General features: G+C 41.4%; 1 protein-coding gene across 1 annotated transcript in view; it reads left to right on the forward strand.

Annotated features, from left to right (window-relative positions):
- The window catches only part of LANCL3 (LanC like family member 3), a 48,289-nt gene that overhangs the window by 13,836 nt on the left and 21,671 nt on the right, over nucleotides 1-12,782 (forward strand). Inside the window, 3 exon segments of the mRNA XM_054718991.1 lie at nucleotides 2,610-2,733; nucleotides 5,946-6,144; nucleotides 8,129-8,335. Coding sequence (XP_054574966.1) covers nucleotides 2,610-2,733; nucleotides 5,946-6,144; nucleotides 8,129-8,335 — 530 coding nt within the window.

Raw genomic sequence — 12,782 nt, forward strand, 5'->3', positions numbered from 1 at the left:
AGTGATGAATAGCAAGAACCTATAACCAAGACTACTCTACCCAGCAAAGTTATTATTCAGAATTGAAGGGCAGATAAAGAGCTTCACAGATAAGAAAAAGCTAAAGGAGTTCATCACCACCAAACCAGTATTATATGAAATGCTGAAAGGTATTCTTTAAAAAGAGGAAAAAGAAGAAAAAAGTAAAGATAAAAATTATGGACAACAAATATATATCTATCAACAAGTGATTCGAAAAATCAAGTGAGTTAAAAATCTGAGGAACAGAATAAACTGGTGAACATAATAGAATCAGAGGCATAGAATGGGAGTGGATTGATAATTCTCAAGGGGAAAGGGGTGTCTGTGGGGGGGTATGGGAAGAGACTGGACAAAAAATCATACACCTATGAATAAGGACAACGGGGGAGAGGGAACCATGTAATGGGGAGATATGGGGGGGGGATGGAGAAACAATTGTAATAATCTGAACAATAAAGATTTATTAAAATAAAATAAAAATATGATGATCAGAATAAACTGGTGAATATAATAGAATCAGTGTCATAGAAAGGGAGTGAACTGACAATTCTTGGGGGAAAGAGGTGTGGGGGGTGCAGGGAGAGACTGGGCTAAAATCGAACACTTATCAACAAGGGCAATGGGGGGGGGTAAGGGCATGGGGTGGGGTGGGAACCAGGTGGAGGGGAACTATGAGGAGAAAAAAGAGGAACAACTGTAATAATCTGAACAATAAAGACTTATTTAAAAAAAAATTAAAGGTGGAAAAAAATCCAATGCACTCTTTTTTCCTTGATCCCAGATTCAATCAAACAGGCCAAGGCCAAACTTCAAAAAATTTAGGTAATGTTGGTGTGTGTGTGTATGAGTGTGTGTGTGTGTGTGTGTGTGTGTGTGTGTGTGTGTGTGTGTTTTAACTCTGACTGGTACTTTTCTTGTGCAGGTCTGCCTTTTGGGGAGATTGACTTTAGGAAAGCAGAGGTCTTGTCTATTTTGTTCATTGTTGTATCTCTAGCATTTAGAGTAGGTTTTTCTGTCTTATAGTAAGGGTTTAAGAAATAATTGTGGAAGGAAGGGAAGAAAGGATGGACTGGTGAGGTTAGAGAGGGAATAAAGAAAAGAGGGGAGGGAGGGCTCTGTCTATCATGCCAGTAAACATGGCAGTTACTCATCAGTTACCAAAGACCCTTCTCAGTTTCTGTGTTAGGAAACCAAAACAATGAGATGCCATAGTCTTTGCCCTCAAATAACTGATTGTTTAGTAGAGAGAGACATAATACACCAGGTGGTAAGTGCTACACCAAAGAGTTGTGGTGATACAGGATTGTGCCAAAGGGAGCATCTGATCTGCCCAGAGGAAGAGTGGGAGGCAGAAAACATTGCAAACCTGAGTATCTATAATAATAAAAGCATAATATGCAAATCGACCAAATGGCCAAACTACAGAATGATGGTCTGGACGACCACGCTATGACACGCACTGGCGCCAGGCCAGCCAAGGCAGGTACGATGCGATTGGTTGGGGGTCCCTGCCATTGCCCCATGATCGCCCCACAGAGGAAGGCCCAGGCCACCAGCCAGCAGGGAGATCAATCGGGGGCTCCTTGATCACCCCAAAGAGGGAGACCCAGATCACCCTCTCCAGGGCAAATTGGGGGGCTCCACGGAACTGTGGAACCAGGGGTGTGTGGTGGCAGATGCAGGCAGCACCAGGCCAAGGTGGATGTGGGCGGGGGGCAAGGCCGTAAAGCTGTGAAGCCAGTAGTCAGGAAGGAAGGCCTACCCTTGCATGAATTTCGTGCATTGGACCTCTAGTAATCCTAATAAACTCACTGGTGCTTTGTAGGCTTAAGAACATTTTAATCTCTATAGTCCTAAAAATGACTGTGGTTAGATTAAATAAAATAATGACAACTGCAAATCATTGCATTTTAACTATAATCGATAAAGAATCATTTTGATATTAAAAGTTATTTTGCATCCTAGGAGCTTGGCTCAGTGGATAGAGTGTCAGCCTGCGGACTGAAAGGTCCCAGGTTCGATTCCGGCCAAGGGCACATGCCTGGGTTGCAGGCTCTATCCCCAGTAGGGAGTGTGGAGGAGGCAGCGATCAATGATTCTCTCTCATCATTGATGTTTCTATCTCTCTCTCTTTCTCCCTTCCTCTTTGAAATCAATAAAGAAATATATTTTAAAAAGTTATTTTGCTTTGGTACTTATTGGACTTTGGTTTCATTTAGGAATGCCAAAGGCCACAAGTGAGTCTGTCAGGCAGCAGCTTATTATAGAATTGTGGCTTTATGAGCACTGTCTAAATGACACAAATTGAAGGCCCATTGTCTGAGCCAGACCCGCACCGTGCACCAGGAGTAAAAGCTCAATCAGTTAGGACCAGTCTTTGTTCTTTTCTGAGCAAATTTTCTCAAGAGGGTAGATAAATGACAAGGATAGAATCAATGGTTTAAAAAAAAGTTATGATTGGCAAAGCTTATATACACCTAGAAAAAGATATTTGGGGGATATGCTCATTGATTTTTTAAGCAAAAAAATCCAGTGTCTAAGGAAAAAAGATACTGATTTGACTTCTGCTTCTTGATTTCCTTACACAGGTGCTGACCCCAGCAGAGATCAAATCAATTTGCCAAGCAATTCTCGACTCTGGAAAGCAATATGCCATGAAAAAGAGGAAACCATTTCCTCTGATGTATTCTTACTATGGATCTGAATACTTGGGTGAGTGAAGGTGCTGGCAAAAGATGGAGTGTCTAATATCAGCATTGACTAAAGACTGGAAAATCTGTTTTTGAAGTAGCTCTTCATTATTCATTTAAGTAGAAATATATTAAAATGCCATTAAAAACAAATAGTGATCAATTTTACAAATTAAAATTGAATATTTGTTTCCACACTCTACCCGATGTAAATGTAGCTATTTTAACAATTGCTTTCCTTATTCTAAATTGTGAGTTCATTGGCCTAATTTTGCTGAGTTTGTGAACAGTTTACACACCTATTGCAAATAGTGCCTCTACACAGGGAAATAGGATTCAGCCATTAACATTCTCAAGTTTTAATATTAGTGGATTACTAAAAGACTGCTGAATAACAATGGTGACTTTTGAGCTATGGAGCATGTAACTGAAAATTAGTTACTCTCCTTACCTCTGAGCATAACTTGGAAGGCCTTTTGTAGATCACCTGTCTCCTTCTCCAAACTCAGACTTTATCTCTTCCCCTTGCTAGTTCTGTCCAGCATAGTCTACTATAAGCAAAATCTTCTCATATCTTAACCTTTGTGCCTGCTTCTTTTGCCTAGAATGTCTGACTTCCTCTAACCCCTTCATCTATCTGTAATACTTATACCCAGACTTCAAGACTCTGTTCAAACATCATTAGATCTGTTGAGAAACTTTGTGCTTTGGGAAAATGGATTTATTGAACCCTCTCTAAAGAAATGTTCACCAGTTCAGGTTTTGCGGTGAAGCAAAATTGGCTCGTATCATGTTATCCTGCCACATTTCTATTGGAGCCCTTATCACATGGACTGTACAATTAGTGGCTTACCTGTTCAACTGCCTTAATGGGCTCTGTGCACCTTCAGGATAAGGGCTTTCTTTTGTTTATCTTTGTGACCTTTACCAAAAGCCTGTACAAAATGAAGGTACCCAAATTAATGAATAAATGGCTGATAAACTATGAGCTATAGATCAGCAGTTCTCTGAGGGTTTTCTAAAAGAATCTTTAAATTCCTGTGCAACTTTCCTTAGAATCAGACCTTGAGACAAGATGTAAATGGTTTAATTGGGAGGTGATCAGAGAAAGTGTTGGTAGAAGAATGAGGCAGTGAGACAGGGTAGACAAATAAGTTAAGAGAGTATGTAGTAATGAGCAATTGTGGATAACTGAGACTCAGTGCCACTGGGGATTCTTAGAGATTTTATAGAACATGCATCAGAATTGTCCCAGCCAAAGCTGGGGTATTCATCTATCAACTCCCTACTTTGATAAATAAAGAAGGGAATTAGTCTGTTTTGTTCACTGATTCATTCAGCCCCATAAACAGTATCTGGCACATAGTAGATGCTTAATTCTTATGTGTTGAATGAATAATAAATGAAGGAAGGAAGGAATATTTAGGATACCAAGAACAAATTATTTTCAAGCACTTTAAGAGCATTTTCATAAAAACTATTAATATGTTAATTACAATTTTAAAATATTTTCTCTAAAATGGGTTGATTACTGAACTATTTATTTATTTATTTATTTATTTATTTATTATTTTGTTAATACTCATCTAAAGATATTTTTCCATTGATTTTTTTAGAGAGAGTGGAAGGAAGGGGGAGAGACAGGGAGAGAAATAGGGATGTGAGAGAGACACGTCGATTGGTTGCAGGGCCGGGGATCAAGCCTACAACCAAGGAAAGTGTCCTGGACCAGAATCGGACCCAGAACCCCTCAGTCCTCAGGAAACACTCTATCCACTGAGCCAAACCAGCTAGGGCTGAACTGTTTTTTTAAAGAATAAATAATATGTATTTTAGGCTTTTGGGGCTCTATGGTCTCTTTCACAAATACAACTCTGCCATTGTAGCACAAAAGCAGCCATAGACAATAGATCAATGAATGAGCATGGTGTGTTTCAATAAAACTTTATTTACAGCTCTATTCAGTTTTGCTCAGTGGTTAGAGTACTGGCCCTCAGACTGAAGAAGGATCATGGGTTCAATTCCGTTCATGGGCCATACCTTTGTCGCAGGCTCAATCCTGGCCCCAGTCGGGGCATGTGTGGAAGGCAGCCAATCGATGTGTATCTCTCACATCAATGTTTCTCTCTCTGTCTCTACCCTTCCATTCTACTCTCTCTAAAATGAAATGGAAAAAAATATCCTTGGGTGAATATTAATTTTTAAAAAGTTTAAAAAGAACTTTATTTACAAAAACAGGCAGTGAGCCAGATTTGGCCTGCAAGTTGTAGTTTGCTGACCCCTGCTCTAACCCATGTTTCCCAGAAGCCTAGTTTTTTGGCAACTCAACTATTATATCACTATGTGTGCTTGGAAGTAATTTGTCATTCTTTTTATTTATACTACTAGAGGCCTGGTACACAGATTTGTGCACTGGTGGGGTCCCTCAGCCTGGCCTGCACCCTCTCGCAATCCGGAACCCCTCTTGCGATGTCGAAGAGCAGATTTAGGCCCAATCCCCCCAGGCCAAGCTGAGGGACCCCACCAGTGCATGGCACCAGGCCTCTAGTATGCATATAAGATCTTTGGTTAATATCTTTCCGCCCTCCCCACTCCCCACTTCCCTCTGAGATTCATCAGTCTATTCCATGTTTCCATGCCTGTGGTTTCTGCTCCTGTATTGAGCATCTGCCATCTGATGGTCAGTGCACATCATACTGGCCATCAGCTGGTCAGGCAGTTGCTTAGGCTTTTATATATATAGACTAGAAGCCCGTTGCACGAAGTTTCGTGCAATAGACTTTCCTTCACCTGGCTGCCAGCACCAGTTTTCCGCCAGCACCAGTTTTCGTCTGGCCACCCCTGATCGAAGCGCCTCCTGAAGGCTGAGGGCGGGACTCGGGAGGCACTCTGATGGGGGGCAGTGGCCAGAGGAAAACTGGTGCTGGCGGAAAACTGGTTCCGGCAGCCACGCAATCGGCCACCGGCGTCTTCCGCGGGCCCCATGGGTCCTCCCGCAGCGCCAGCCATTTAGGCCTGTGGGAGGAGCAGGGAATGGGGACTCGCAAGTCCCCGCCCCCCGCTCCTACTGCCAGCCAATCGGCCACCCTGAGTCCCTACCCCTGCGCCTCCAGCCGGCCCAATCGTGGGCATAGCGGAGTGATGCAATTTGCATATTGCCTTTTTATTATGTAGGATGATTGTCTTTACACTAAATTAAACTGTGTATTAATTATGCTTTGTTTGTCAATATAGGAACAGCTCGTAACCTATCATCGATTCTCCAGATGCTTCTTTCTTACTATGAACACATCAAGCCCTCAGATCAGGAGCTGGTATGGCAGAGTGTGGACTTCCTCATGGAGCGGGAACAGAACTGCAACTGGCCACCTGAGCTTGGCAAGGCCATTGAGAGAGAGAACGAGCTGGTGCACTGGTGCCATGGCGCCCCAGAGCCTGTTATGTAAGTGTTAATCATAGGGAGTGTTAAAGGATAGATTTTAAAAGAGAATAAAGTCATGAGTCTCAGACAAATATAAAATAAACATGTGAATGATTTTATTTGCTCATTAATTTATAAGGCAACCAGAAAGGTGTTACAACTGATTCAAAGGAAAATCCAAAAAGCAGATATATTTATAGGCCATTTGGAATGCTGACATGAATTTGCTTAGTAGATGCAAAACTTGCTACTTCCACAAAGGCTGCGGAAAGTCAATCCAACCTCTATCAGGCAGAATTTGAGTTTCTAGGGACAGGATTTCTTTATATATTGCTACCAGTTTTCTACACAGTAATCCTATTTCTGCAGAATTGTAAAGAGCCCAGTCAAAGAAAATGAAAGGCAAAAAGAATCTTGATGAGTAAGTAAAATACTTCCAGTCTTTTCTATTTTATATAGGAATAAGGAAGGCCATGCAGGAGAGAGAGTGTGATCTTGGGTAACTAATCTCCTTTATGAATATGAGCAACAAAAACTTAAGTGACATGTCTCTATTAATAGTTGTCACTTCTCTTATTTCTGTTCCTGCCTGTATAATTGAGATTGCCTCTGTTGAGAAGTTTTAAAGGAAAATGTCTTTCCTTGGAAGAATCAAGTTGAGAATAACTAATTTCATAGCTGCAGTAGAAGTCTTGGCTAAGTCATTTGGGATCATTATTATTTTTGTCAGGACTACCAGTTTTGCTCTTCAAAGGTGTATAGTTATAAGTACTTTAACATTACAAATTCTGAACCTTGGAGGAGGAGAAGAATGAGCAAACCATAAATATTTAGCCATTCCAAATAGCCAAATATGCATAATACTTACCAGAATATGCATTATTAAATATTTATAAACTAGAGTGCACAAAATTCATGCAGGCAGGGTACCCTCAGGGCAGCCTGCACCCTCTCCAATCTGGGACCCATCAGGGGATGTCCGACTGCCAGTTTAGGCCTGATCCCTCGCAAAATCCTGGACTGCTGGCTCCTAAATGCTCACCTGCCTGCCTGCCTGGTTGCTCCTAATTACCCCCCCTGCTGGCCTGGTCACCCCTTAATGCCCCCCTGCCAGCATGGTCACCCCCAACAGCGCCCCCCTGCTGGCCTAGTCTCCCCTCACTTCCCCCCCTGTCAGCCTAATTGCCCCCAACTGCTCCCCCTGCCAGCCTGGTCTCCCCTCACAGCCCCACTGGCAGCCTGGTCGCCCCACACAGCCTGCTGTTCAGTTGTTTGATCGTCCCTCACTAACCCCCCTGCCAGCCTGGTCACCCCATGCAGCCTGCTTGTTCAGTCGTTTAGTCATACCTCACTAACTCCCCCTTATGGCCTGGTTGTAGGCAGCCATCTTGTGACAGCATGATGGTCAATTTGCATATTACCTCTTTATTCTATAGGATTATGAATTTTTATCAATCCATGTAATTTTTTTTTCTCCATGGATCAACACCACAATATAATTCAAACAACTTAAAATAAATTTCACAGGTAAAATAAGACTCCCTTATAGGAAATTCTATAGCCTTGCTATTTAAATGTGGTCTCCAGCACTATACACTTGTTAGAAATGCAGTATCTCAGGTCCCATCTCAGAACTAGAAGAAAATAGATATTTTACCAATACCCTGGGGATTTGTGAGCCTTTTACAGTTTGAGAAGTTCTGCTCTATAGTATTAAAAACTGAAATTAACTGCTGAAACCGGTTTGGCTCAGTGGATAGAGTGTCGGTCTGCGGACTGAAGGGTCCCATGTTCGATTCCAGTCAGGGGCATGTACATTGATTGCAGGCACATCCCCGGTGGGGGGTGTGCAGGAGGCAGCTGGTCGATGTTTCTCTCTCATCCATGTTTCTAGCTCTCTATCCCTCTCCCTTCCTCTCTGTAAAAAATCAATAAAATATATATTTTAAAAAAAAACACCTGAAAGTAACCTCTAATGTCTTGGATATTTTCACAGGCATTGCCTATCTGTTTGCAAAGCTTATCTGGTTTCCAAGAAACCACAGTACCTGGACACATGTATCCAGTGTGGGGAACTCACATGACAGAAGGGCCTACTAAAGAAGGGGCCAGGAATTTGCCACGGTGTAGCTGGCAGTGCCTTTGTCTTCCTGTTGCTTTATCAGCTCACAGGAAACTCTAAATATATCTACCGAGCTCAAAGGTCAGCCATTCTTCACATGTATTTTTTGCAGATGTTAATCTAACTAACATTCTGAATAGGTAATAGAGTTATATAGTTTAAAAATGTAAAAATAATACATCAACTATGCACTCTAAACAAATGCTTAACAGTATTATGTATACTGTTTTGCAACCTAAGTTTAAGGGATCCCTTTTCAGTTTGTAAAGATCTATCTCATAATTTTAATGACTATATAGTTACTAACTAAAGATGTATCATAATTAATTTAACCAATCTTTAAGTGGTGGACATTAGTACATATTCAGTCTTCATTAATACAAACTAAATTGTCCCAAATATTCAGTACATACTAGTACATTTCTATGCACTTGTGAAAGCATCTCTTTTTTTTTTTGCAAGCATTACTTGTAAGAGAAATTTTATTTAATTTTTTTTAAATTTCTTTATTGATTAAGGTATCACATATTTGTCCTCATCCCCCCATTTCCATCCCACCCCCCTCCCCACACATACCCCCACCCCCCTGTTGTCCTTAACCGCTGGTTGGGCTCATATGTCTGCACACAAGTCCTTTGGTTGATCTCTCCCTTTATCCCCACCCTTCCCTACCCTCCCCCCGAGGCCCGACAGTCTGATCCATGCCTCCTTGTTTCTGGGTCTGTTCTTGTTCATCACTCTATGTTGTTCATTATTTCCCCTAGATGAGTGAGATCATGTGCTACAAGAAATACACTTATAAGAACCGAAAATAAGACAAGCAATAATGGTTATGCTGACAGGCAAATGAATCAGTCTGTAGTGAGTTTCTTTCTGGGCCAACAGTTCTTTTGAGACCCAATTTCAATGTCAAACAGTTCCTTATGTGTACATGTCAGCACTGACATTTCAGTTCTGGATGGTGGATAAGTGGTGGTAATGCAGGTCCGACTCTGTCTGGTTTGGTCCTGGGCAATCTGCAGTGATGCACAGCTGCTAACTGCTAGTATGGGAAGGCCACATCAGCGTCTTCTGTCTCTGGACTGCTTCTCTTCTGTCTTCATGGCTGGAGTAGTCCTGTCGATTCTTCTCTTGCTAGAATCCACATGGTCTCGGAGTTGTTTTCTGAAAATATACAAACATATTCTCGACCAAAAGTTAATAAAAGAATATTTTCTATAAATTTGACTGGGGATCCTTTTTCAATTTTTGCCCAAATGATTTTCCTCTGGCTTGTTTTATCACCTTGTGTGTTTTTCATGGGTGTCTTGCTTTTAGCCTTACAATTAATTTTCTAAAGTATTAATTTTATAGATGTAATTTACTTACAGGATATTTTTCCTTACATGATATTCCTCTACTATCCCCTCCTTTTTTGATTTAAATGTTAGGAGGCTTTTGAAAATTTTATAATGTAGTCTTGATGGCTTTTAAATTTTAATTTTTTGTACTATAATATTACTGTTTTAGGTTCATTACATGGTGCACAATTTTATCGTGAGATGAAGTACCAATAAAAATTTTAGTTGACACTTTAGGAACACCTTTTTGTCCAGTACAATTATTTTTTCTAGAATATTCACTTGTTTCAACTGGCCAATTTAAATTTGCCTGAAAACTTGACTACTATTTTACTGTCAAATTTATTACTCTAACAATAATCTTGTTTTACCCTGTAAATATTGGTGGAAGGGATTATTTGCCTTCTTGAGTAGGTCCTGAGCATTCCTGGTGGTAGGCTGGATTTAGATATCATAAACCCACTTCCCCACAACATGGGTACAAGACAACTCAAACAATTCTTGTTGGAGTGAGAGGGCAGCTGCTGTCGGCCAAGTCTCTGTCGATCACCTGGGTCCTGATCTGAGCTGGGCATGGGAAGCACGAAGCAGCCATGGGGGCAGGAGACCTCCCTCAGAAGGGGCTAGGATTCAGGCCCCTGCAATGTTGGGGGGGTGAGGGTCTGTGCCCCACCTCTGTTGACCCCCAGGTTCTCTCCTGATGGCCCCTCTGCGACTGTGCCTGTCTTAGGTTGTTCCTTCCTTGAGGAATCTTACCCGTCTCTGGCTAAACAGCCATCCTCCGGGGCCAAGCAGGGTGACGTGAGGTTCAATTTTGTCTCCTTGGTAGCCTATGCCCCCATGGCCTCCATGCCCAGCTCCTGTCTTGGGATCCCCTCGCCTGCTGGCGGGGCCCCAGCACTGATCACATATCTTTTGGAACCCGGGTTTCTTCTCCAGGGGGGGCTCAGTTCGCCCTACTGGTGAGAGACAGATCCATGGCACCAGCCATAACAAGACTTCAACCTCGACATGAACAGAGAGCTCATGCAACAGCTGTGAGCAATTGAATTGTGAGAAGAGGGTCTCTCTTGGCCTAAAGGGTAAGAGGGACCAATATAGAATGCTCAGGTGCCCTCCCAGGAGGCCCTCCACACAACGAAAAGGGTTAAATCCTTACATGTCCTTTTTAAATTGCTGCCAGACATTCCAAGAATTAGTTTGTACGTTTGCTTGGGATAATTGTATATTATGCTGTAGTAATTCTAAAGTATCAAGAGATGTGTTAAGTTTGTCTCCAAGCACCAAACAGATGACTTTTTTTTTTTTTATTCCCAAGGGTGCGAGGAACTATTATAAGTATTGGGGGTGATCCAAATCTGGGAATAAATTTTAATGATAGTGTAGAATAATATCATGTAAGGATATTCTTTGTTCTCATCCATGGGAATTCCCTTTCAAACTGGCTGTCCATTTCTTTTTATGTAGACAAGATCTTAGTTACATTTTTTGCACCTCTACCGGGGGCATGTAGTGATAGTAGTGACACCCTTTCTTTGGTATCCACACAAGCCAGAAACCTCTCTTTAATTGTACACACAAAGGGGCATTGTTTTGATTTTGTGTCATATAAAAGGGAAGCTGGGTGGAGACCCCTGTGTATTTATACTTTCTTGCCCCACCCATGGACCTCCTATATGTCCAGGGTGTTTGGTATTATTGGTAACTACATTAGTCAGGGAATCAGCCCACGTAAGGGGTCTTACTCATGAAGGGTCAGGAACATAAGATCAAAATACTTACCCTCTTGTTCCAGGTAAAATTACCGTACATCTGATGATTGCTAGTGTGGCTAGAAAGGCGTTCTCAGGCATTATTGGTTTCTGGTTATCTCACAATTTCTTCCCTGAGGTTTGACGTTCTGATTGATGTTTCTCTGTTTCTGGATCTATTTTCTCCCCATCAGTTTATGTTGTTCATTATATTCCACAAATGAGTGAGATCATGTGATATTTATCTTTCTCTGCCTGGCTTATTTCACTAAGCATAATGTTCTCCATCTCCATCCATATTGTTGTAAATGGTAAGAGCTCCTTCTTTTTTACCGCAGCGTAGTATTCCATTGTGTAGATGTACCACAGTTTTTTAATCCACTCATCTGCTGATGGGCACTTAGGCTGTTTCCAAATCATAGCTATGGTGAATTGTGCTGCTATGAACATAGGGGTGCATATATCCTTTCTGATTGATGTTTCCAGTTTCTTGGGATATATTCCTAGAAGTGGGATCACTGGGTCAAATGGGAGTTCTATTTTTAGTTTTTTAAGGAAACTCCATACTGTTCTCCACAGTGGCTGCACCAGTCTGCATTCCCACCAGCAGTGCACGAGGGTTCCTTTTTCTCCACATCCTCTCCAGCACTTGTCATTTGTTGACTTGTTGATAATGGCCATTCTGACAGGTGTGAGGTGGTACCGCATTGTTGTTTTGATTTGCATCTCTCTAATGATTAGTGATTTAGAGCAGGTTTTCATATGTCTCTTGGCCTTCCTTCTGTCTTCATTCGAAAAGTGTCTATTTAGATCAGTTGCCCATTTTTTGATTGGGTTGTTTATCTTCTTTTTGTTAAGCTGCATGAGTTCCCTGTAAATGTTGGAGATTAAACCCTTATCGTTGATATCATTGGCAAATATGTTCTCCCATGTAGTGGGCTTTCTTGTTGTTTTATTGATGGTTTCCCTTGCTGTGAAAAAGCTTTTTATTTTGATGTAGTCGCATTTGTTTATTTTCTCTTTAGCTTCCACTGCCCTAGGAGCAGTATCAGCGAAGAAGTTCTTTTGGCATATGTCAGAGATTTTTCTGCCTGTAGATTCCTCTAGTATTTTTATGGTTTCCTGTCTTATGTTTAAGTCCTGTATCCATTTTGAGTTTATTTTTGTGTATGGTGTAAGTTGGTGGTCTAGTTTCATTTTTTTTGCATGTATCTGTCCAATTTTCCCAACACCATTTGTTGAAGAGACTGTCTTGACTCCATTATATGTTCATGCCTCCTTTGTCAAATATTAATTGAGAATAGTGATTTGAATCTATTTCTGGGTTCTCTATTCTATTCCATTGATCTATATGTCTGTTTTTGTGCCAATACCAGGCAGTTTTGAGAACAGTGGCTTTGTAATACAGCTTGAAATCTGGTATGGATATCCCACCTA

Source organism: Eptesicus fuscus, chromosome 1, assembly GCF_027574615.1.
Source record: "Eptesicus fuscus isolate TK198812 chromosome 1, DD_ASM_mEF_20220401, whole genome shotgun sequence".
Lineage (NCBI taxonomy): Eukaryota > Metazoa > Chordata > Mammalia > Chiroptera > Vespertilionidae > Eptesicus > Eptesicus fuscus.